General features: G+C 45.2%; 1 protein-coding gene across 1 annotated transcript in view; it reads left to right on the forward strand.

Moving 5' to 3' along the window:
* Nucleotides 1-13156, forward strand: part of LOC128302206 (transcription factor SOX-4-like) — a 111962-nt gene extending 98806 nt beyond the window's left edge. The window contains exon 2 of the mRNA XM_053038967.1: nt 10582-13156. Within this exon, the coding sequence (XP_052894927.1) occupies nt 10582-12543 (1962 nt within the window). The 3' untranslated portion in view covers nt 12544-13156. The remainder of the gene's footprint in view (nt 1-10581) is intronic.
* Nucleotides 13157-22485: the final 9329 nt, after the last annotated feature.

Raw genomic sequence — 22485 nt, forward strand, 5'->3', positions numbered from 1 at the left:
CCCGCGTCCGAATGTGGTTGTCTGCGTGATGCGCGCTAGGACGTGACTAACGGAGGCGTCCTTAATGGACAATTAGGAGCATTATTAATAGGCCGCGCGAATGGCCGGGTCGTACTGGGAGGAACTGGGAAGCGATTTATAAGTATGCTGCTGGGTCGGGATCTTAGTTGGTTGGAAAAAGCCTTTTGTTGTTGATAACTGATCCCCGATCCCTAGAACACACTTACATTTGCCCCATTCTCTTAACTTGTCTTCTTGTTCGATAAGATCGTTAGTTTGAAGGTGTGTCAAACCATCACACAAGAAAGAGCAGATCGATAAATCAAACAAACAATCATAAGCCACGTGGCAATGTTGAAGCGATCGTAAATTTCAATTAGAATCACGGTGAACACGGTGACTCTAAATTTGAACCCCGGCCACCGAAACCATTGGAACCGCTCACCTGGCCTTGATTTTGTTTGAAATAGGTTGCATTTTTATGACTCACCCGTTTACCTTTGCCATGTCGCATCCATGTCACCCCCGAAAAAAACCGACAGTTGTGAGAGTGTTGCTTTAATTGCCATAAAGCTTAGCTTTTAATCTGGTTGCTTTTTTCCCTCGATCGCGCGCTGCATAAAACACCATCCCCGCGGCAACAAAACACATTCATCCGAGGGTGTGTGTCTTATAATTTTCGATATAATTAAGCCACGCTTGGATGCTGCACGATGTGGTTTGAAATATATCTTACCGAAGTGTCCTTTCATCTGCTGCGCGATCAAACGCACCGGAGGTCGTCATGATGGAGAACTGTGGAGGGCGCACTTTGCAACCATTTTTCCGACGAAACCGAAGCGGTGTCTGTGTGTGTGTTTGTGTTCGAATTCCGAACGGTTCTAGGGTCGTAAATTTTACCACATGTTTTTACGACCATAATCACATCATTAAGACGCTAATCCACACCACCGCCGCCGATATGGGTGAGAGGGATCGGGTTGAGACAAGGGAGAACAAGATGGCCAGAAGCATGGTGCCAGATTTGGTGTGCCGCCTGCAGTACACCTTCGGGGCTGCTCGAAACATATGGTTGTGTATTTTCATTTAAAGATGATTCAATATGCTGGAAAACGGTGGAAAACCGCGCGGTTCGGGTTCGGGATAGGTGCAGAGAGGAAGCCAAATTTTAAACGATGACAACATTTTGGGGAGCGAAACGAGGCCAACAACGATGTGAAAAGAAAAGAAGGGCCCAACCAACCAATCTCGTAATCCTTTCCTTCAATTCCGAAACGAGCGGGTTACACTTTTCCCCCCCCCCCAGTAAGTCCTGACGCATTCCCGAAGCAACCGGAATGAAAAAATAAGAAACCGATTTCACATACAATTTTCCATTCGGTTTTTTACATTTCTTCCACCGTGTGCCGAAACATGCCCATCTTTTATTATGATAAATGTCAAATTATGATTTTCCATTCCTTTGTCGAAATTTCTCATCCGATCTGTTGCGTACGGAGAAGAGGGTCCCTCTGGGCACCGGGACATCAAGATGGACGGTTTTTTTTATGATTTTTTAATGGTTATCATGTGCGTCTCCTCGGCTTATGTTGGTGCGTAATTTTTTCTCCGCTTCTTGCCTCGAAAAAATCCTCAACAAAATGTTGTCCGCGCTGCGCTAAATGTCTGGCGCTGTGGATGGCAATTTTCATTTCGTTTTTTCTGTTTGATAAACGCAGCACAACGCGGCCTCTGTCAACGGAGTGAAAAATCCCGCCCGTACATCCAAACGACATAATCACCGTAAGCTCCATCAACCAACCTCTCCCTGTCCCCTGAAGAAAGGGGTTTGTTGCGCTTCCGGGTGGAAATCCAGCGGCATCCATTCGTTCCTGCCCGACTTTCGTGGGTCCCGCGGATGGAAGTTGCTTTTGAGACTTTTGATTGATTTCACAGCTTGCGTCGTAAATTAATTAATTTCGACTTTCGACGTTGTCACCCAAAATTCAACTACCCTTTTGCGGAGGAGAAGGAGGTGGTAACGGGTACACGGAATTGCGCCATGTAGCAAGGGCGCACCCTTCCAATGGCCCTTTTGTGCTATTTGTTCTGCTGGGCGCTGCTGGACTGAGAGTCTGACACACCCCAGCGAGTCAGACCAGCGTCTTCACGGGAGCGTGAAATTGAAGATGTTTAATTCGTTCTAATTTAATTTGGCAGCGAAGAAAAGTAACCATTTGATTCGGGGCGATCTGTCCACCCGCCCGAAAGCATAATGACAAAATTCGGTGGAGCAATCAGTTGTGTTGGGAAGATGTCCAGCAAACGTTGGCTTTCCCTTTGATGGTGAATGGTGAACCACCGAATTGGATGTAACAAAAACAGCAGAAAAAAAGTAAGGGAGTTGCGAGAGAAACATTTCCGACGATATTTACTTAGGTACGGGTTGAGTAGTTCCCGGGGCCCAGTGAGTTTTACGGCTCTTTCGAGGGTAGTTCTGTTGGAACATTTTACCGTCCCGGAGGATTAAGCCCAAACAAAACGCAACTGCCGATAAAGCGCGCGTTTTTATCCCATACGGAGACCATCTATGTTGACCTCAAAGCAGGTACGAGCGGGGGGAACAAAATGATACTAGAGGGACCACGAATCAACGTCACGGTGACCCATCTCGAAGCAAAACACACACACACACTCCCGCGTGCAGTAAATAAGCCTTCAGCGAAGCGAAGGAGATGCGGACAACAAGCGAGCGGACACACTTCACTTTTCAGGTCGCCTAATTGCGCCTAACGATGATCGATTGTGATTATCGTCCAAACCCACTGGGTCGGCTGGCGAAGAGAAAGGTAAATAGTGTGTGTGTGTGTTTTTTTTTTTGGCGAAGAGTCCATGATGATCGTGATTTTAATCCGTCGAGAGGAGGGCGAAATGTTCTCGAGCCCGCTCTCTCCACCGATGATGGTTCGAATTGGGCAAACTTTTTGGACCAGTCCGCAAAATAAACAGCAGAATCAGAGAACAAAAACGAGATGGAAAAGCGGAGTGATCGGGCGGCCATTAATGTAAGCCCTTTCCTTGAGGGACACACTTTAGGAGCAGGCTTTAGGAACTGTTTTGTCTGGCCAGTATGGCAGTATGTGAGCGGAAAACTTTCTACAGATTGTGAAACGCGCAATGAACGCGTGCCTTTTAATACAAAACTCGGACGATGGCGACGTTTGCCGAGCGTGGCAAGAATGGTGCAAAACCGTGTGGCTGTACGAAAGGGGAAGCCTTGCGATCGGGCGGGCAAGATTCTTCGGTTCGGCCCCGATGCCCCGATGCCGTGCCGGGGCGGTGGTGAAAAGAGTAACTTGTCGTCATTATGTAATTATTTGCAATTATTTTCTATTTAATAACAATAATCACACGGGCAACTCGGGGCCGGCCGGGCTCGGGCTCTCGTTGTGGTGTCCGATTGCACATCGGCGATTGCTGCCGACGAGTGGTGTTGAGCAAGTGGACCGAGCAGATAACAAGTTTCATAAACGTGTAGATCCTCCGCGCCAATGGGCGAGCGAAATCTCCGGTTTATTCCGATCCGTTTGTTGATCGTGGTGCTGGCATACTGATCGTGGATTTCCACATTTGCTAAGCAAACTAAAGGGTGTCCCCGAAAGTATAAGCACGATTTCTAAATGACGTAAACGGATGGCGTAAAACAGCTGATTCTTGATATGCTTGATTGTTTACATTCAGAGCTACTTGCTAGTGCATTAAAACTATTTCTTTCGATAGCGTCTGTTGAAATGCGAGGCATTTCCGTCGAAAAGTGCAAACGCATTCTGCACAAATGGTGCTCGACACCTAACATTTCGCTAAGTCAATTAGCGCCGCCATCCAAAAGCTTTGGGAGGAGTCCAGCTCAGAGTCGAAAAGTGGCCGAAATCCTGGTCCTGTCGATCAGCGGTTGGACCGGGACATAGCAAAAGCGTTCGAGCAAAGAAAGGAAAGTTCCATTCGCGTTGTGGCTCAAAAATTGGGTACATCAAACAGTAACATCCAACGTGCTAAGGCAAGATTGAATTTAAAAACGTATAAGAAGCCAAAGAAACCGAAACGGAGTACAAAACAGGCCGCATGCGTTAAATATCGGGCTCGGAAGTTGTACGACAAGCTGCTGTGTCGTCAATCCTCATGCATCGTGAGGGGCGATGAGTCGTGCGTAAATTTTGACTTCAAAACTCTTCCTGGTGCTCAATATTACACCGTGCCTGAAAGCCAGGACGTCTAATAAGCCGACAAATCTATTTTTCCCGAAAAATTCAGAAAAAGGCGATGTTGTCCGAACCGTTTAGTGACAACAGAGTGTTTGAATCGACGTTTGCTGTTTGTTCGTTATGCCTTCTTAAAGGGCATAACGAATTTTTTAAAAAGTATCCAGACGTCACCACCGTCTGACGTTTTGGAACCGTGGAATGACATCTGTCAGTGAAAAAAAGAGAAGCAAGCGTTGGTTTTCTGGATAACACGTGGAGCGCAATAGACACACAAGTTGGAAATTACTCAAATAAACTGTACTCGGATTAAAAAACACAAAACTGAGCTAAACACTGCTTATGATACGAAAACATGCTGGTCCAGTGTTGTTTTGGCCAGGTTTGGCCTCTGTCCACTATGCCAAAGACACGATCGCATGGTATGAAGAACATGAGGTACGGTACTTGGAGAAGGAAATGAATCCCCCCGGAACTGCCCTGAAGCCAGACCGATTGAGTTATTTTGGGCGCAAACCATGGCAAAATTGAAAAAGCATTTAAAAGCTGCGAAGGACATCGACAGTTTTCAAAAAGACTGGAAGAAAGTGTCGAAAATCGTTCGGGACAAGTCTGTGCTAAACCTGATGGGAGGCGTCAGATCAAAAGTGCGATCATTGGCATACGATTATATTTTTTTTTATTTTGTGTTTTTGGGAATTGATACAGAACACTCCCCAAATTCTATTTATCAAACAAACATACAGTTTCTGGAAAAAGATTTTATTTTTTGTCTGATTTTTAAATCGTGCTTATACTTTCGGGGACACCCTTTTTTTGGGATCATTGCAGTTGTGGGAAGTGGTTTCATTTTTTTCCGTTCCTAGTGTGTAGCTCATAGAAGTTACGAATAAAACATATTACGTAAACTGGCAAGAATAAAATGATAACTCGTTCCACCCCTGACGCAACTGACTGCCGGCGGTAATCCATGGTTACAAATTGTTTTGTTTTAGTTCCATTTTATTGGAGCGCTACGATTTGCTACCTAACGTTAACATGACAGGTTTATGTGCGTCTCTATACCCTTACGGGCCGATTCGCTCGCTGTGGCATGGACGAGGGCTTAACCTGAGGGCTTAACTGCGACCGAAAACCGAGCTACCGAGGTCCAGTCTCGCTGCGGATTTTTTTTTTCGAACCTTGGCGTTTTGTTTTTGGTTCTCCGGTCGAAATGAACCGATGAACCGTCGGTTGCGTCAATATTTTGCCATGTGGAAATCATAATCAGTGCATAATCTGTATTATTTATTACCCACTGACACCCCGCGGCAAGCACCGAAAGAGAACTGTCTGCGCGGTGCGACTTTACACACGCGCAAAGTGATGCTTCAATTCCAAAGCGGTTCAGTGGTTCGTGGCCGATGTTCATGAATATATAGATGTACCGTCTGTTTATGTTCCGACAGAAAAAAAACCGCGAATAACCATGCAAGAAGGCGAACGATATTAACGCACTTGTTGGGCATTTTATGACGTTTGGCCGCCGCCGGCGTGTGTGTGTGTGCCCCGAAAGTCGAAGCCTTTCCGGCAAATCAATCCTAGAGTCGCGCGAGCGGCAATAAAAACCCATAACGAGGAAAATCGTTTTGGGAAATTTTACTTTGTAATGTCGGGCCCTAAAAGTTGGCCGGAGGGTTTTTATTTTATTTTTTTTGCTTCACTTGCGCTTTGACTCCCGCCTCCCGCGCGTTGTGATTCTGTTGTGGATGACGAACTGTTTTACGACCAAACGGCCGGGGCACTGTCGCACTGTCGACGACCTCGCAGCAGCGAATGTTTTGTGGCTGTGGCAATCAATTAAAGGAACATTTTTCGAACGTCGGCCCCCCAAAAACCCTTATCATCATGATGGCCCCCGTTCGTCACCGGGCTCGAACAAAATAATTTTATTACACTTATGTACGGCATCTCGGCACCGGGTGCCACACTGACACAGGGTTGGGTGTAGGCAGGAAGTGCAAAATAAAAAGTAAGCGAAACGCGCGTCACCGAGACCAGTCAATTAACAAAGCAAACAGGTCCGGGGACAAAGTTTTCAATTACTTCGAAGCGGCCAGGACTCCGATGAACTGTCGCCCGCTGTCAGTTTGTGTCCCAGGGTTTCCTCGCCCGGAAACGAAGGAAGTTATCAGGTCGAAAAAAAGTCCAAAACAAAAAAAGCACAACCGAGCAGCGAAAGAAATTAAACCATTAGTAGGGACGGGTCCGACGGTCCGAGAGGCTGACTCGGGAAGGGGGGGGGGGGGGGGGGGACACGAAAAAAATTGAAACAAGTGTCAGAAAACTTCGCCCTAACTTATACGACGGTACCTCCTCCGGTGTGTCCAGCCGCCGTTTCCGGGAGACCAGACCGTCCCGATCGAGGGTTCCCATCTTCCCACCGACAGGGTGATCCTGGTCGGTGAGTCCTGCTTGGGGGGCGGTGGGACAGATGAACAAAATTTTTAATTGATTAGTGGTCAGTTTGCGCTCCGTTCGTTACTTTTTGTTTGTTTCCCCGCACTTTAGATCACCGTGGACTTTCCGTGGACCGTGTATCCGAATCCCAAAACCCCTCGCAAGGGTTTTTGCCAAGCTGCGAGAAGAAGTTTTTTCTCCGATAAAGAAGCACTTGGGATGGATGAGTCTTTAGGTTGGTTGCAGTGTTTAGTTAAGATAAAATGTGTATCTTCTTCCGGGTTTTGTTGAGCGCGAGAAACGCGAGACATATAAGGGGATGATAATGAATTTACTGGTCAGGATGGATGGAGCGCGTCTTTGCAGGAAGTGGAGTTTTCCGTCCAATGAAAAAAGGTCCAATAATTGTTTCCAAATTATTGAGGCACTTTTTGAATAATGCATTGAATTAGAAATGGGCATACAAAAAGAAAATTAAGAAGACGTTGAACTTATTCCCCTATTGGAAGTTATGGAAAGAAAAGTTGTACAAGAGTGTGTGTGTGTAACTATTGATTTTCCTCCCTTTTTTCCCAAAAAGAACGCTTTTTAATTAAAGAATAAAATTGAGTTATCCCTTTCGCGTTTGTGTGTATTTCTAAGATATCTTATCGAAGCTGTAGCATAATGTTGAACACACTGGGGTGCTCTTTAATTTAGAACACACTCGTCCGTTTGTCTTGTTCTTTCTAATCCTGCCAACCATTCTTCTTCGAATCGGTGACATAATGGAAGGTGCAGCGGCGGTGCAGAATGTGCACCACTGAAACACAGAAAAGAAAGAACGTTTCATGCAAAATGATGCAGCTCCAGTACGGCCACAAGATAAAAGAGCGAGCCAGAAAAAGAACAAAAACCCACTCATTATTCATTCATCATCGTAAAAGATTAGTGATGGCAGATAGCGCGCATTCGGAAAGCAGTTTGCCCGCTTCTAAGGAATGAGAATGAATGAATGAATGAAGAAAACACGGGCAGAAATCAACAAACGATGCAACGAAAAAGGGGAGTAACATCATCGGTTTTGGAGGTGGGTAAGGGGATGGAAAAAGGGATGGAAATATGCAAAAATTTAAATAAACCATCAGGCACTCGGAGGCGGCGGCGGGGGCACGTTGTTTATTTTCCATCCATTTTGCATTTCGGCTTTCCGGCGCTTGCAGAATGCCTTTCGGTGCGAAGATTAAGGTCCAGTTATAAGGAAGGAAAGCTTTTTCGGTTGGAAAATGAATATAACTTTGTTTTTTGTGGAAGTTGTTGTGTTCCTTCGCACCGTGCAAAGGCATTATTTTCGTTTACGGGGAACAGGGCCGTTCCGATATTCGTTCTCTCTTTTCGGGGGGGTTTGGGAACCTTCCAAGGTTTAGGTCTAGGAAGGAAATCTGACCCCAGAGAAGTCGCTACGAAACGACGCTAATGAAGCAGAGTGTGTTTGAAAGAGAGAGAGAGAGAGAGAGAGAGAGAGAGAGAGAGAGAGAGAGAGAAGGAGTAGGAGAACGAAGAGAGCAACAAATACAAACCCTAGCACCACTGACCAGTCTGTCGACGTTTCGACGATCAGGGCGCGCTCGAGAAGGTGGCGGGATAGAAAACAAGTCGCGGCTTATACGGGCATCCGAAGGACACACACGTACACCGCGACCGACCTGCGAGGCGGGCATACAGATCGGTTCATCGGCAAAACACTTCCTCATCCGCGAACCGGCTTACGCATTCGTCTATTTCGCGGCCACCACACCATGCAGCCGGTCGGGCTGCTTACGATTTATGCATTTTTATAAGTGCAACTGTGCGGAGTTTGGCGGTGGTGGAGGATAGCAGGGGGGGGTGCTATAGGGCAGACCGTCACACAGTCTTCCAGCTCTCACGGCTGTGAAGGCGATATGCCGATGATGATGATGATGATGATGATGATGTTGATGGTGACACTAATGTGTCGGACGGATGGATTCCGCCCCGGTAGAACAGTTTGCTATGATTGCGGAAATGGAAGGCGATAATAATTTCTGCACATATAACCTTTCGTTAAGCGTTCCGTCCACCGTCCCGGGGTCCAGGACGCTGTCCTGCATTCGTGCTGCAGCACGAATGCATTTTCAGCAAACACGGGAACGGTGTTTTGTCTTTTTTTTCGTCTCAAACCGGGTGACAGTTTAATTTTTGCTCACCACCGCAGCCTACTTGGACCAGCCGTATGCGAGTATATGGGTGTGGGTTTTTTGTTATTTCCCTCAGCGCGCGGAGAACGACCGTAGATTAATTTAACCATATGTTGTTGTCAGCCGCTGGCCATTCGGTCGTTTCGCTCGTAACATGGTTAAACAGCACAAATATGTTTTGCTGTTTTTTTATGCTTCTCGTCTTACCGTCCCGGAACGGGCAGAAATCCCTGAAACAAATGTTAAAATAAAGGTTCTAGCTAAAAAAAAAAATGTCAAAACCTCCTCCAGCAGGCTGGGATGCGGTCTAAAAGCATACATCTATTGGTGCTTTGCTGGAAAATGGTTTCCGTAATAAACAAAAACAAAAACAACATTACACCAGTTTGGGGGTTTCCTCCGCTGTGCCGAGATCTCTCTAGTTATCATGACGCGCACCGTCCGGCTGTGAAAAAAACTCTATTATAAAGTATAATTTATAACTGCCACGCTTGTCACTGGGCCGGCGCCGTATGCCGAATGGGGTTTTTTTTTTTTGGTTTCGCTGCTCGGTTATCGTTTGTTGTTCTAGTTGGCCCCTTCTTCGGCCAATATTGTCCCCACCAGCGGACCGGTGTTTGGAAATGGCCGAAGGGCAGAACATCCATGTTGAACATAATAAACTTACACGCATGGCCGGGGTGGCTTCAGCCTCAGTCCCATCTCACCACATCGTGGACAACGGCACAAAACAACAAAAACCACCAGACTCGGTGATGAAAGTCTCGTCGGTGGTTATTGTTGCCATCCAAAGGTACACAGAGGGGTTAAGGGGCAGTAAATGCTTCTACTCTCAGTTTGCTTCCGTTTCTCTGTGTATCGTGGGCACAGGATTTTACAGCGATAAATGTCAATCAGATGGTACAGCAGGGCACGGGCAGGATGGGATTGTAATTTCATTAGCCTAGCGACCCGCCGGCCCGCTGAAGTGAAGTTACTTTGCGACCGTGTTTGTGTGGTGTCCTTCCAGTGGATATCAAAACATTTATGTGCCCCGCGCACGATGGCCAAGCGCTTACGGTAGAATTTAAAATGCGCCGGAATCGCTGTCGTGCCGTGACCGGGGGCCCGTCGAGCACACACCGTATGGTGGGATTTATTTTTCATCGTCGTAGTAAAATCCCTCCGCGCTGCATGTACGTACCTTCCGGTGGCAATATGTGCTGGCAAAAGGACTCTAATCCTCGGTTCTGCCGAACGCCACAAAAAAACAAAAACCTGCCTGCCCATTGCCAAACATCAAACGAATTTATTTCGCTGAAACACTTTCGAGCGACGCGGCGTCCGCTGACAGTTGAAAGCGCTTTTCGTTTTCTCCGCAACAAAAAACACCCGGCCGGTCTCCACAAATGGAAGGCTTTTATCCTGGGGCGCGGTAATTTTTGTTTTTTTGCTGTTGATCCATTGAAGAACCCGCGTCTAGGGGGGCGAGGGGATCGCCTATAGAATGTCAAAAAGTCCCCAAGGCCCAGTCGGGAAACGTTTTGTTCAACGCGCAACCATCACCGAATTCGCAATCGAGTTCTCAGTCCTGGGTTTGTCATCTTCCATTTGATGTGTTGCATGTGTTTTATGTACCAATCTTTTTGAAGTCTCATTTCGCTAAGCGCTGCATGGTTTTTTTTAAATATTCTTTTCTGCTTCTCCCATTCTGCTCCCATCCACAGACGAAAAAACACAGTCCGGGCCACATCAAGCGACCGATGAATCCGTTCATGGTGTGGAGCCAGATCGAGCGGCGCAAGATCTGCGAGGTGACGCCGGATATGCACAATGCGGTCATCTCAAAGAACCTGGGCCAGCGCTGGAAGCAGCTCAGCCAGGAAGAGCGCCAACCGTTCATCGAGGAGGCGGAACGTTTGCGCAAGCTGCACACGCAAGAGTACCCCAATTACAAGTACCGTCCAAAGAAGAAGCAGGTGAAGGGTGTTGGTGGCGGAGGCACTGGCGGTTCGTCCAAGAACGGGTCGCCTTCGTCGTCCTCCTCCACCGGTGCCGGTTCACCTGCCCTGTCCACATCGTCGTCCTCCTCCTCGCCCGAGTCCGTGTCGTCCCGGGACAGCTGTGGATCGTCGAGTAGTTCCTCCTCCTCGTCAACCTCGTCCGCCGGTGGTAAGTCACCGGCGTCTTCCGGTAAGCGCAGCCGAACCGCTAGCGGGAAGGTCTCCAAGGCAGGCGCCGGCAACGGTGGCTCGCTGAAGGCCAAAAAGCAAGTGATCATTGACGAACTCGGCCAGCCGACCATGGCTGCGGTAGCGACGGCCGCCACCGTGACAACGCTCGCGGCCCAACCCGACTGTTACTCGCTGGCGGCCACCCAACCGCTGCCAAACTCACCGGAGAGCGCTGCCTTGTACGACGAACGGTCGCTGATCTCGCCCGAGCCCACGTTCGGTCCATTCTCCGAAAGCACCCCAATCTTCATCCGAACGCCGGACCACAACGTGTTCGTGGTGGACGAAAGCAACCACTTTGATCACGAAGCCAAGGGCTTCCTGTACGCGCACGGTACCACGCCCGATCTCACCGGTGACAGCGTGGGGAGTCCGCTGGGCCATAACACCACCATTATCACCTCCGTCACCTCCGCAACGACAGCCACCAGCAACAGCAGTCCGAGTGCGCTCAGTCACGGTGCACACGTGGCGTCCGCCTGCAACAGTCCGCATCCGCAGCATCACAATCAACACAACAACAACAACAGTCTTCAGATCAACAACAATCACCTCCAGCATCAGCCGCAATCGACGCCGTCCGTCAAGTCCGTCTACACCGACAGCGACGGGGACTGCGTGAAGACGGAGAAGTACTACGATGACGACGAGTGCCCGAGCGATCGCTTCGGGGCCATGCTGGACGACAGCTGTTTGGACGGTGTTGCTGGCATCAACCGAATAGACGATTCGCTGGACCTTGGCCCCGGGTCGGTGGGCTCCACCGGTCCGCCCGGTTCGGGCGCGTGTTTCGGTGAGATTGTGGCCTTCAATGGACATTTCACGCTGACCGACCCAACTCAGCAGCAGCAGCAGCAACAGCAACAGCAGCAACAGCAGCAACAACAACAGCAAGCTCAGCAACAGACGCAGCAGTCACATCACCTCAACCAGCAACAGCAGCATCGGGGCACACTAGCGAGCTTTAACGAAATCACCAACGGACAACAGTGCCACCAGCCGTTGGGGCTGCAACCGTTCCAGTTCTCTTTGGCCAACCAGCCCCTGGTTGCCAACAGCCTTCACCAGCAGCACCAGCAGCAGCAGCAGCAGCACCAGAGCCAGCAGCAGTTCCAGCAGCAGCTGCGACAGTACGGTTGCCAGCAGCATCTGATGGACTCGCAGGTAGCCGTGGAGAACATGGGATTGCCGCTGCTGGCGGAAGCTTCGCTCGTGCCCAACTGTCAACCTTCGCCGTCGGTGGACGGGTTCGGGGCCGCGTCGCTGTCGCTCGACGGTAACAGCCAGACGGACGTGTTGCCCATCCTGGACGATATGCTCGGTACCGCCAACATGGACTACACCTTCGAGGGGCTCGAGACGGCATCCTCCTCCAGCGGTTCACACCTGGAGTTCATCACCGAGGACAACAGTATTTTCCTGTCCGAGCCGAACCTGATCGGCTACACCGTTTAAGGCAACACACGGAACCGGTGAGCGAACCCAAAAAACCCCCCCAATTCACCACATACACTCACACACATACACACAGTAAACATATTAAATACACATGGCACAGGAGATGCGATTTGAAGCGTCCTCCGTAAGCGTAAGCGACCTATTCTCCAGCAAAAGTTGCCACATGGAAGAAAATGAATGAATGGGTAGCAACCATTTGCTGCTACAATTTATCACTGGGAAAATAAGGATAACAAAAGAGACAAAGAGAATAAGATGGAGGAAAAGCGGAAAAACAAAGAGAGAGAAAAAGTTGGGTTAAGAAAAAAAATAAGTGCTTTATCAAATGAGAGGTGCATATGATTGCAAGAAGGCGTGCATGGGGAACTGCGAATGTAAGGGAACTGCGTAAAGGAGTTTGGATGTTTTGTGCGATACATTATAACTAACTAAGGATAACGAAAAAAAAAAAAACTTAAAAATAGCAGGAAAAAATGAGGAGTAAAGTTTTGCAATATATAAGTATATGAAAGCAAAGAAAGTAAGTAAGCAAAACCACAAGTTAAGCGTAATAAAACTACAAAGAGAAATAAAACCAACTGTCAGTAAAACAAAAAAAAACAAAAGAAAATCAAACACACATACACACAAACATACACAAAGAAGCGATTCAGAGCTTAAGAGAAACTAGGTAAAACTCTCAGAAAGAAAGTGATCGAAAACAGTGGGGGGAGACGATTTAGGACGATGGGAATTAATGCAGAGACGGGTGAGTGTGTTGGACGTGAGCGAACCAGTCAGAGGTGGTCGTTGGTTGGTGTTTTTGCTTCGAAGATCAAGGATGCGATCGGAAGGAGTTAGACCAAGGCAGGGTTCTATTTTGGTGGCTAGCTGCGAATTGGTGTGAGTGTGTGTGTGTGTGACCGAATTGAACAAATTGTGAACGCAGCTCAGTAATTAAAAATAGCTCACGTATTTGCCGCTGTCAAAGAACGCGTTTGGAAAAGCAGCAATTTGGTAGAATTTGAAAAAAAAGGGAAGCTGGAGTATTTTAATTGAGTAAGATTTATTAATAAATCGCTCATCCTTAAGTTAATTGGTTTGCTGCTGCAAATTCCACAGCAAAACATTTGTTAAAAATGTTTGTTTTGGAACATTGGCAGGAAGGAAATAAAAAAGGTTCCCTTCTAGCGAAGAAATGCATCTCGCGCTGTGGAGGAGTAGGTACGGAATGTTGGCATTTTTTCACCGTTCGGTGCTCCGTTTCGGATTGGATTGGTTGTCTTTCGGTAGAGCTGGAGGTAATATTAGCTACCACGGGACAAAACATCCTTCCGGACAGTGTACAACTGTACAACTACGTTCCTTAATAAAGGTGAAACAATTTGATTAATGTAATGCCCAGCTTCCGGATCCGGCTGGATCAGTCCGGTTCGGTACGGCAACGCGGCCGGGACGGTAAAGACGGTGTTTTATTAAATTTCTTTCACGCTTCTCCAACAGGCAGCACTCTAGCCCAGGCAGAAGGCTAATATAAAATACATCGCACGCTGGTCAGAAGGCAGTAGTGCACGATCGCAGCTACATTATCCTATTTTCGTCCAATTTCTGCTCACACCGGGACACCGGGATCAGAGCAAAAGAAAAAAAAAGCATTCCAGATTCCGCAGCGCGAGTATCGAATCGTTTGAATCGGGGTTCCTTTTTCTCTTCGGTTGCAGTTCCACCGCTTGGGCACAACCATTTTCCCTATCCCTTTTTTTTCACCGAAATAATCGAAAATCCGGCCACCAAAACCCACGCGCAGGATATGCACGATTCGGTTTTCGGAGCAAAACGTAAAGATATTGAAAAAAAAAAAATAGCCCCGAAGGTTCACTCGGCGTACGGTTTATTATCCCCCCGGTTGCGGATCGATTCGCCTTTCGCCATGAGGATGGGTGGCCAGAGGGTAAGAAATTTGTTACTCTACATTGGCTTTTATTCGGTTTGGTGTGCCCTCAATCGAGAGCCAATCTCCAGATGGCCCTACCCCCCCTCCCCCAACCCCTGAGGGGGCAAGGGGAAAGCGGGTGCGGGAATTGGGTTCCACCCGTGTTCCCCCCTCCCATCGTTCATCTTATCGGCAATGTGTTTTTCCTGCGCCTGTGTGCTTTTGCCTGGCATTTTTTGGAATCCCTCCTCCTTAGCCCAACATGTCCTGGAACGATTTTTCGTTCCACTTTTCAAATCGAGATACTTTTTTACCCTTCTGTCCTCCGTGTGCTTCCAACATGGTCGGTTACCAAGCTGGTCGGTGTTTTTTTTTTCCTGGTTCGTTCGATTCCGCTCTTTACACTTCACGAATCACCAGAACGTGGAACGACCTGCAAACGGGGATGATTGAGCATTACGAGCAATTTCTTTCGTACGATCGGCCAGCTGGTGTGTTTTTCTCGCCTCCGGGACTAAGGATTGGTTTGATTTTCCACCCTGTTTTCCACCGTGAAGAAATCCATTTTCCTGGCTGCAAAAAGGGGGGGGGGAACACGAAAACCCGCTGGAAGGACTTTTAACACACTTCAGCGGATGTTTGGAATGATGAGTTGAACGGCTAAACCGGCAGAGTAAGGTCACGACGTTGTCGGGGGCGCGGGTTCAACGTTTGAAGTCAGGGTTTTGTTTGCCGGGCCCCTTTGAATGGCCAATTTATGAACCCTAATTTTTTTTTTCGCTCTGTTTGGTGAAATAAAAAGAAAACAACATCGTTTATATCACCCAAGATGCGATCGAAACGAGTTTTAGCTAGCGGTGATCGTCACACTTCCAAGAGCGACCTTCTTTCGAGCAAGTTCGAACACCAAAACGCCACCCTCAGTCTGCTAGCGTTGTGTACAGAAAGGAGTAGTAGTAGTAGTAGTAGTAGCGTGTAAGGACACCCTTTTCCTACCCTTGCTAAGTATAGAGCGAACTAACTGTTGATGTTATGAATTATGTTATAATACACTGTACATTAAATTATGTTAGCTAGCGTTAACTGTCCTTTTCTCCCTTCTTTGTGTTTGTGTTTTGTTTTGGTTTTCATTCTGGCCCCACGGTTTCTATCGATGTGACATGTGTTTTCTCATACCTCTCCCCGTGCGAAATGGGCTCATCTTGCCGATCACGGATCGTTAGAATAAGTGAGAACAAATTAAAAAAAAAAACAGCAAATGGAAAATTAAACATTAACCTCCCCTCTTACTACGCATATACTTTTTACACACACTGTTTCTATGTTTAGGAGCTACAATTACTCTATAAGACGTGCATACTTTATAGCGGCGCATCTATTTGCCCACTATTACCTCCCCCCCCTCCCCCTTCCCCCTCCATCATTCCTTATCATTCCTCTGTTAGTCTCCCAAAACCGAGGTCAGAATAAGTGACCGGATGGTAGGGCCGAAGCAGATTGGAAAGGCACTAAAAACTCCTGTACTTTAAATTAACACGAACGCCAAGGAGAGGAGAGACGACGACGACGAAACCGTGCCGGACGGGTGAACTTGTAGATATGAAAATAAAGAAAATAAGCTGAATATGTGATTAAACGTAATGGATTAAGGCAAAAGCAAGGCAAGCATACTGTACGCGGTGCGCCAAAAGCATGCAAGAGGGAGCAGCAAAACATTTGCAGCGGAAGGAAGGCAGAAAATGGTTTAACTATAATTATTTGTGTAAAGTTAGTGAAGCGTACCGCTTCGTTACTGTAAGCGATAAGCGATTTAGTGTGTAGGCGCCCCACAATGTAACCAAAATTTGGCCGAAAGTGGCGCAAACTATAAGGGGTAAGGGGGGAACAGCAACACAAACAAACAAACAGTACGCGCTCCGAAACAGAGGAATAAACCAATAAAACAAAACATTGAAACAGAAACTACATTTGGTGTGTAGCAAGTGTGCCAAAGCACTTGCAAAGTCCTATCCGCGTCAATGCAAACAGCGCAAAACGGCGCAAAGACAATTCTAATGCCCGCTGGTGCAACTTACGCACGAGCAAAAGTTTCCCTCCGTGGTGGTGTGTGAGTCCATGGAAAAAAAAATGCAAAAATTTCAACTATTTTATGAATGTTACTCTTTTCAACTCGTCCCTGTGGACCACAGCACTTAGTGGAAGTGAGCAGAGGGAACACTAATGGAACGAAAGAATGGAGAACGAAAATCGATTGCATACACAGCCCCAGACAAATGTTACACAACTGAGCTCGTTTTCGTTCAGTTGGTTAGGTAAGGTTTACTATTACGAATTACGGTTACTATTATTACTACCGGTACACACACTATTATAACTCTATGATAATCGCAGCCATGTTTGCAACGAAACACGAAGACATCAATAGATCGCTTTACAAATGTGTTTTTTTTCTTTTTGTTGATATTACTGTTTATTTCGCTTCTGGCTGTCTCACTTCCTGCTTACATCCATCGATGACTTTATAATGGAGCTCGTTTTCTGCGTTTTCTTCCTCTTTTGTTTGTTTTTCTATTCTACTTCTACCTTTTTAGTGTATTTTACAGGTCTTTGTTCTATTTGGTGTTCACCATTTTAATGTTTCATTGTGACTTATTATGGAGAAAGGTTTAGTTTGCATTGGTACTATTTCCGCGGTGTTTCTTTCAATGTTCAGTGTCGTTTCAATTCGCTTTGAGTAAAAATCCAGCACTCTAATTAAGACTTTGAAGGTGGAAAAGATTTTTTTCTTCAAAGTTCCATAATTGTTAATCACATTCAAAGACTATTTAGAAGGATGCTAAATCATTGGTGTTTATTTTAAATCTTCATCTTCAGTTTTTGAAAATGCATCAGTAAATTTGAATCTAATGTGTTTTCATGGATAAAATTCAAGAAAGTCCTTTCATTTTGTTTTTCATTGCCTCTTTTATGTTGCTCCTCAGAACTAAGAATCAGGGAACCCATTTCGGATGCAAATAATAAAGCCACACAGACAGACACCTCGAGATAGAGGACAGAGGACTGTGGCAACCAAAAAAACAAGTGGAAGCTTTTTAATACTATTTTTGTACCAATGCCCTATGGAAGAAAACGGATTCCTTCGAGAACGGTATTTAAAAGCGCTAAATGGGGAAAAACAAACCAAACATGCCATACATGAATACATCGAGAAATGAGCAGAAATAGAATAGTGGAAGCAAAACCGCAAAAAAAAAACAAACGAAACGACGAAACTACACAAGCACTCCTTTATACAACAAAACTCGCAAAAACGTTACAGCAATATGTTCCGAAATGCGATAAAATTTATCGCAGAATGTGAAAGATTTACACAAAACCAGTTTAAAAAACAAAATCGAACTCTGGGCACAGATTTTAAACGTCGCTTACAATTAACCGCCCGTTTGGTGCATCATCAGTAATATTACAACGAAAACGTGACACGTAGCCAGCAGTGAAACACCGAACGGAAACAAACTCTGCTTTTCATCAGAACCCAAAAACCATACACACATAAACAACAACAACAAACAAAAAAAACATCAATACATAATAGTATGAAATAAATAAGTTAATTATAGCAACAACAAAAAAAACTCAAAATCCAAGAGCATCTACAGAAAGGTTCAAATCAAGCGCAAAAAAAAACAAACAAACAAACGGTTTTACCTATTAGTAAAAATGCGTTAAAAAGAAGCAAAAATGAAAGAAACAAATTACAAAACTCAGGAAAATAACTATTGCGAAAAATAGCAATCTTTGTGGTAATGAAACAAAACAACAAAAAAGGAAAAACAAAGCAAATAGTTTAGGTTCCCGGTTTTTTTAAAAACGAAACGCCGCAACAACAAAAACATAAAAAAAGGAAGTGTGTGCTGTGGCCGTGTAAAAATGCATTGGGAGGTCCTTAAGAAAGAAAATGGAATTTTAAAGATGTAACAACGAGAGTACATCAGATTTGTGTTTTGCTTGCAGTGGGAGAGAGAGAGAGAGAGAGAGAGAGAGAGAGAGAGAGAGAGAGAGAGAGAGAGAGAGAGGGCGGAAAAGGAGTTAGAGAGTGAAAGATTTTTGCACGGCCTCCTTTTGCTAATAGCCAGCCGCTACGACAAAATAGCAATGAAAGCTCAACTACCAAAACAAACAACAAAACAAAACCACAGTTCACTAACAAAAAGCCTACGATAAAGCAGTGCAAGTGATAAACCGGAACGAAATGGTCCTTTTTTGCAGGATAAACCTAGAAAACACTAAAACTAAACGCAACGCGACGTGATCCAAAACCATTTTGTCATCCACCACACGTTTGTGGCCGCCCCACGTTGGTCATAGTAGGCCGCGGATGACCAGCAATGACAGTCATACATGAGTGTTAGTAGACTTATACCCCAGCTGAAGGATGTATCATCCGTCAAACCGTGGCAGACAACTGTGGCGCATAAAACAAACTGTTATGTGGAACCAATAGAAGGTGGCTGTACGAGGCACATAGATTCACGAATCCACAGAAACGGGGCTGTAACACCCGTAACAATCAACACTACGAACAATCGGAATGGTTAAAGGTGGAATTTTAATAGGCAAGGGACAGAAAATATTTAAACACAAAATCAGTCACACACATACGCACGCAACTATCGGGATGGAGTGTTGTTTTTTCCGTAGTGTAACGAATTGTTGGCAGCGATGGGTACTAGATCTCGAAGGCGAACGTGTTTTTCGATCGGTTGTGAGCTTACAGTTCCATCAGCGTGTTAAGACAGCGAAAAGCAATCGCATATTGGTTAACCTGCAGCAACCATTTGCTGCCTGCTATAGCATGGAATTATACATTTTTCTTTTGCTTCTTATGGATCGCAACTAAATCACATGGATGCGGTTAACCTACGGAAATCGTACCACAAACTAACGTAAACGCTTTTATTTACGTACGTCTAGCCAGTAAAAGCGGTTAAAAAATTAATAATTAAAAACAAAAATAACAAAGTAGTGGCACAAGCAAAAAGGGAATTTAATCGTGTGTTAGTGTCGGTGTTAGTAGTAACTTATTGGCTATAACATAACCGGCCGGGTTCCCCATGCGAACCGGTGCCCCGGTACGAATTGGCGGCAGGATGGAACAAAAGGCTTAAAGTTTACAGATGTCAAACCCACTGCGAGCATTAAGGAGTACGCAATTAAGGAACTGCTCTGCTGGACAACCGTTTTCAGCACATCGCCCCCCGCACAGGGCCAAAGATGCTGCGCTGTGCGTGCGTACGATGATGCAAGACTGAAATACACACCAGAAAAATCAGCAAAACGCGAACGCGAATGAACGCTTCCGTTTTTTCCACCGCCTGCTTCGACCGTGTCTGCGGCCAATGGTTTTTTTTTTTTTTTTTGGTGCATCCCTTTCTGTGCGAAAAACGCAACAGCAAACCCGAATCAAGTAACGATAAGTGAATGTTACAGACATATCGCGTTCAATGGTTTGCTTGCCGCGTTTGACATGTTGAGCTACTTTGATCATTCTCGTATGTTTCTTCCCCCTTTCCTGGTTGGTTTTTTACTCATCCGATGATCTCATTGCAGTACCATGCGTACGGAAGTGTAAGCGCCAATGTTTCACAGACAATCTCAATCTCTAGTGTTTGTTCTCGATCTTAGTATGCACTGCCGTGATCGTTTCCTTCTCCCATCGGACTACTTTTCTTTCGGCGAAAGTTTCAATGACAAACGTTTGAACTTTTGTGACAAAAACTAAAACTATTAGAGCATTAGAAACCAATGGTGGAACGCGGAAGAAGAACAAAACAAAAAACCACACATATTGCACAGGAACCGAACCACACGGTTGGCGTTCCGTTTGTTTAAGGGGGGGTGTAAAGCGAGTGCTTAACTGCAAAACACTGGTAATAATCGTTATTTAAGCACATCAAGCAAGCGTTGGCCGTGTGGGCATACATTTGTAGCATAGGGAATTAGAAGCGACGCAAACCGCCATCCCGCCTGGTCCCTCATCACGCAACAGGGGGTGGGTGGGTTTTTTGGGGCGAGTGGGCGAGTGACGGGTGGTGACGAGAAAACAAATGAATAAAATATTCAGGTATCTAAACAGGCTGTGAAATAGTCTATTTGTTTATTCTAGTTTTTATTGATCATGTTTGAAGCAGGTGTGTATTGGTATACGTGTTTGTATTTTATGTTTAGTGTACACCTTTTCTGTTCACCTTCTTTGCAACACTTTGCTTTTCCAACCGAGGTAGACTAGGCCGGTGAACCGTCTTTAGTTGTTTTATTTTTGTTTTATTGAACCATTGTGTGATTTTTTGTGTTCGTTCATGCTGATACTCGATTTGTTATCTCACGTTTATGATGATGGATGATTGCGGACAAATTTTAGGTGTTAAAAACGAAAAATAATTTTCAGAGCAAAACCAAATCAAAAGTAAGACCAGAAAACAAGATACAAAAACACGAAACAAAATTAAAGAGAAAATAAGATTTTAGTGAAACAGAACAGAAACAGAAGAACGAAACAAGAAAATTTAACAAAACTACATTTTAGCGAAACAATCTACCAACCCAAATCAATGAAAACAATACGTCAACAAAACCAATCATGATCATCAACAACTAAACTGCCAAGCATACAAAAACATGGAAAACGATGCATTTGTTCGATTTTAAAATGGGAACGTTTGGCTGGTACATCTGTAACACATCATGCCTGGTTTTATGGTGAGGTTTTCGTTTCACTTTTTTTTTGTTCTTTTAGGGGTTTAGCTAAGGAAGCTAACCTAAAGACTCAATCAAAAACGGATGATGGTGTTTTATGTTATTCGAGTAAAACCCCATTGCAGGCCAACACCATTCAACGGGTGTTTATTTTTACACACCAGTCAAAGGAGTTATCTATATATCCGAGCATTGAATTAAATCAAATCAAACTGTGGCAATAATAATTAGAGAGAGAGAGAGAGAAAGAAGCAGTACTTAATCTCTGTAGCGTTCGTGCGCGTTTATGTTTCATAGTTGAGTTTGGTTTGAGGAATCGTTTTCTAACTTCTTCATTCTTCGTTTAGCCACTGGGCGGTGCTTTGGCAATCGGAGTTTTACTTTATTAAACATAACTAATATCTGCAACAAGAAGAAAATATCCTATGAAAAAAAGGGGCCGCCGTTAGGACGCCAACGCATTGTCATGCAATTGCAAGCAAAACAAAACTAATAAGGTTGAGAACGCATAACATATTCGTAAACATCGCTTTCAATGTGTAGTGAACCGTTTCTTTCATATTAAGACTTAACAATGAAAATAATCTAGCATACCGTAAGTTATACACTATACAAACATGTTGAATTGAGTGATATTGAATATTATTATGAAAAAAAAAATAAAAACACTCAATTAGTGGATGTGCCGATGAAGCGTTCCGGGTTCACCCATAATGTGTCCTGCTGCTTCACATCACGTTTTGGAGGTAGTGGATGTATAGGTATACCGTGCGTATAGTATAGCCGAGATTGCGTGTGGAAACCCATCCCGTGCGGCACACCGGAACAGAGTTGAATCGAGCCAAGCCGAGCGAGTACGTTTGTGGGGAAATATTAAAGAGGGGAAGTTTTTAAAATACCATAACAAACAAACACAGCAACAAAAGGAGATAAATAAAACCACATACTATATTAATCGAAACGAAACAAAACAAATCATTAAATGTCTATTTATATATTTACAACAAAAAAAAAACAACCAACAAATCAGAAAGGAAACAAAACAAACCAATTAAAAGTAGAAAAGAATTGCAAGCATCTGTAAAGGGAGGTAAAAAATAATGCAGTAATCTAAACCAACCAGGAGCAAGTACACTAGAGTATAATAATAAGTATTGATATTATTATATTACTATTACGATAATGTGTAACCGTCTTCACGCAAACAATAGCGTGTGAGGTGTGGTCGTTTCAAATGGGATGTTGTCCGAATTTCCATTCGGTCATTGGAT

This window comes from Anopheles moucheti, chromosome 3 (genome assembly GCF_943734755.1).
Source record: "Anopheles moucheti chromosome 3, idAnoMoucSN_F20_07, whole genome shotgun sequence".
In the NCBI taxonomy this organism is placed as follows: domain Eukaryota; kingdom Metazoa; phylum Arthropoda; class Insecta; order Diptera; family Culicidae; genus Anopheles; species Anopheles moucheti.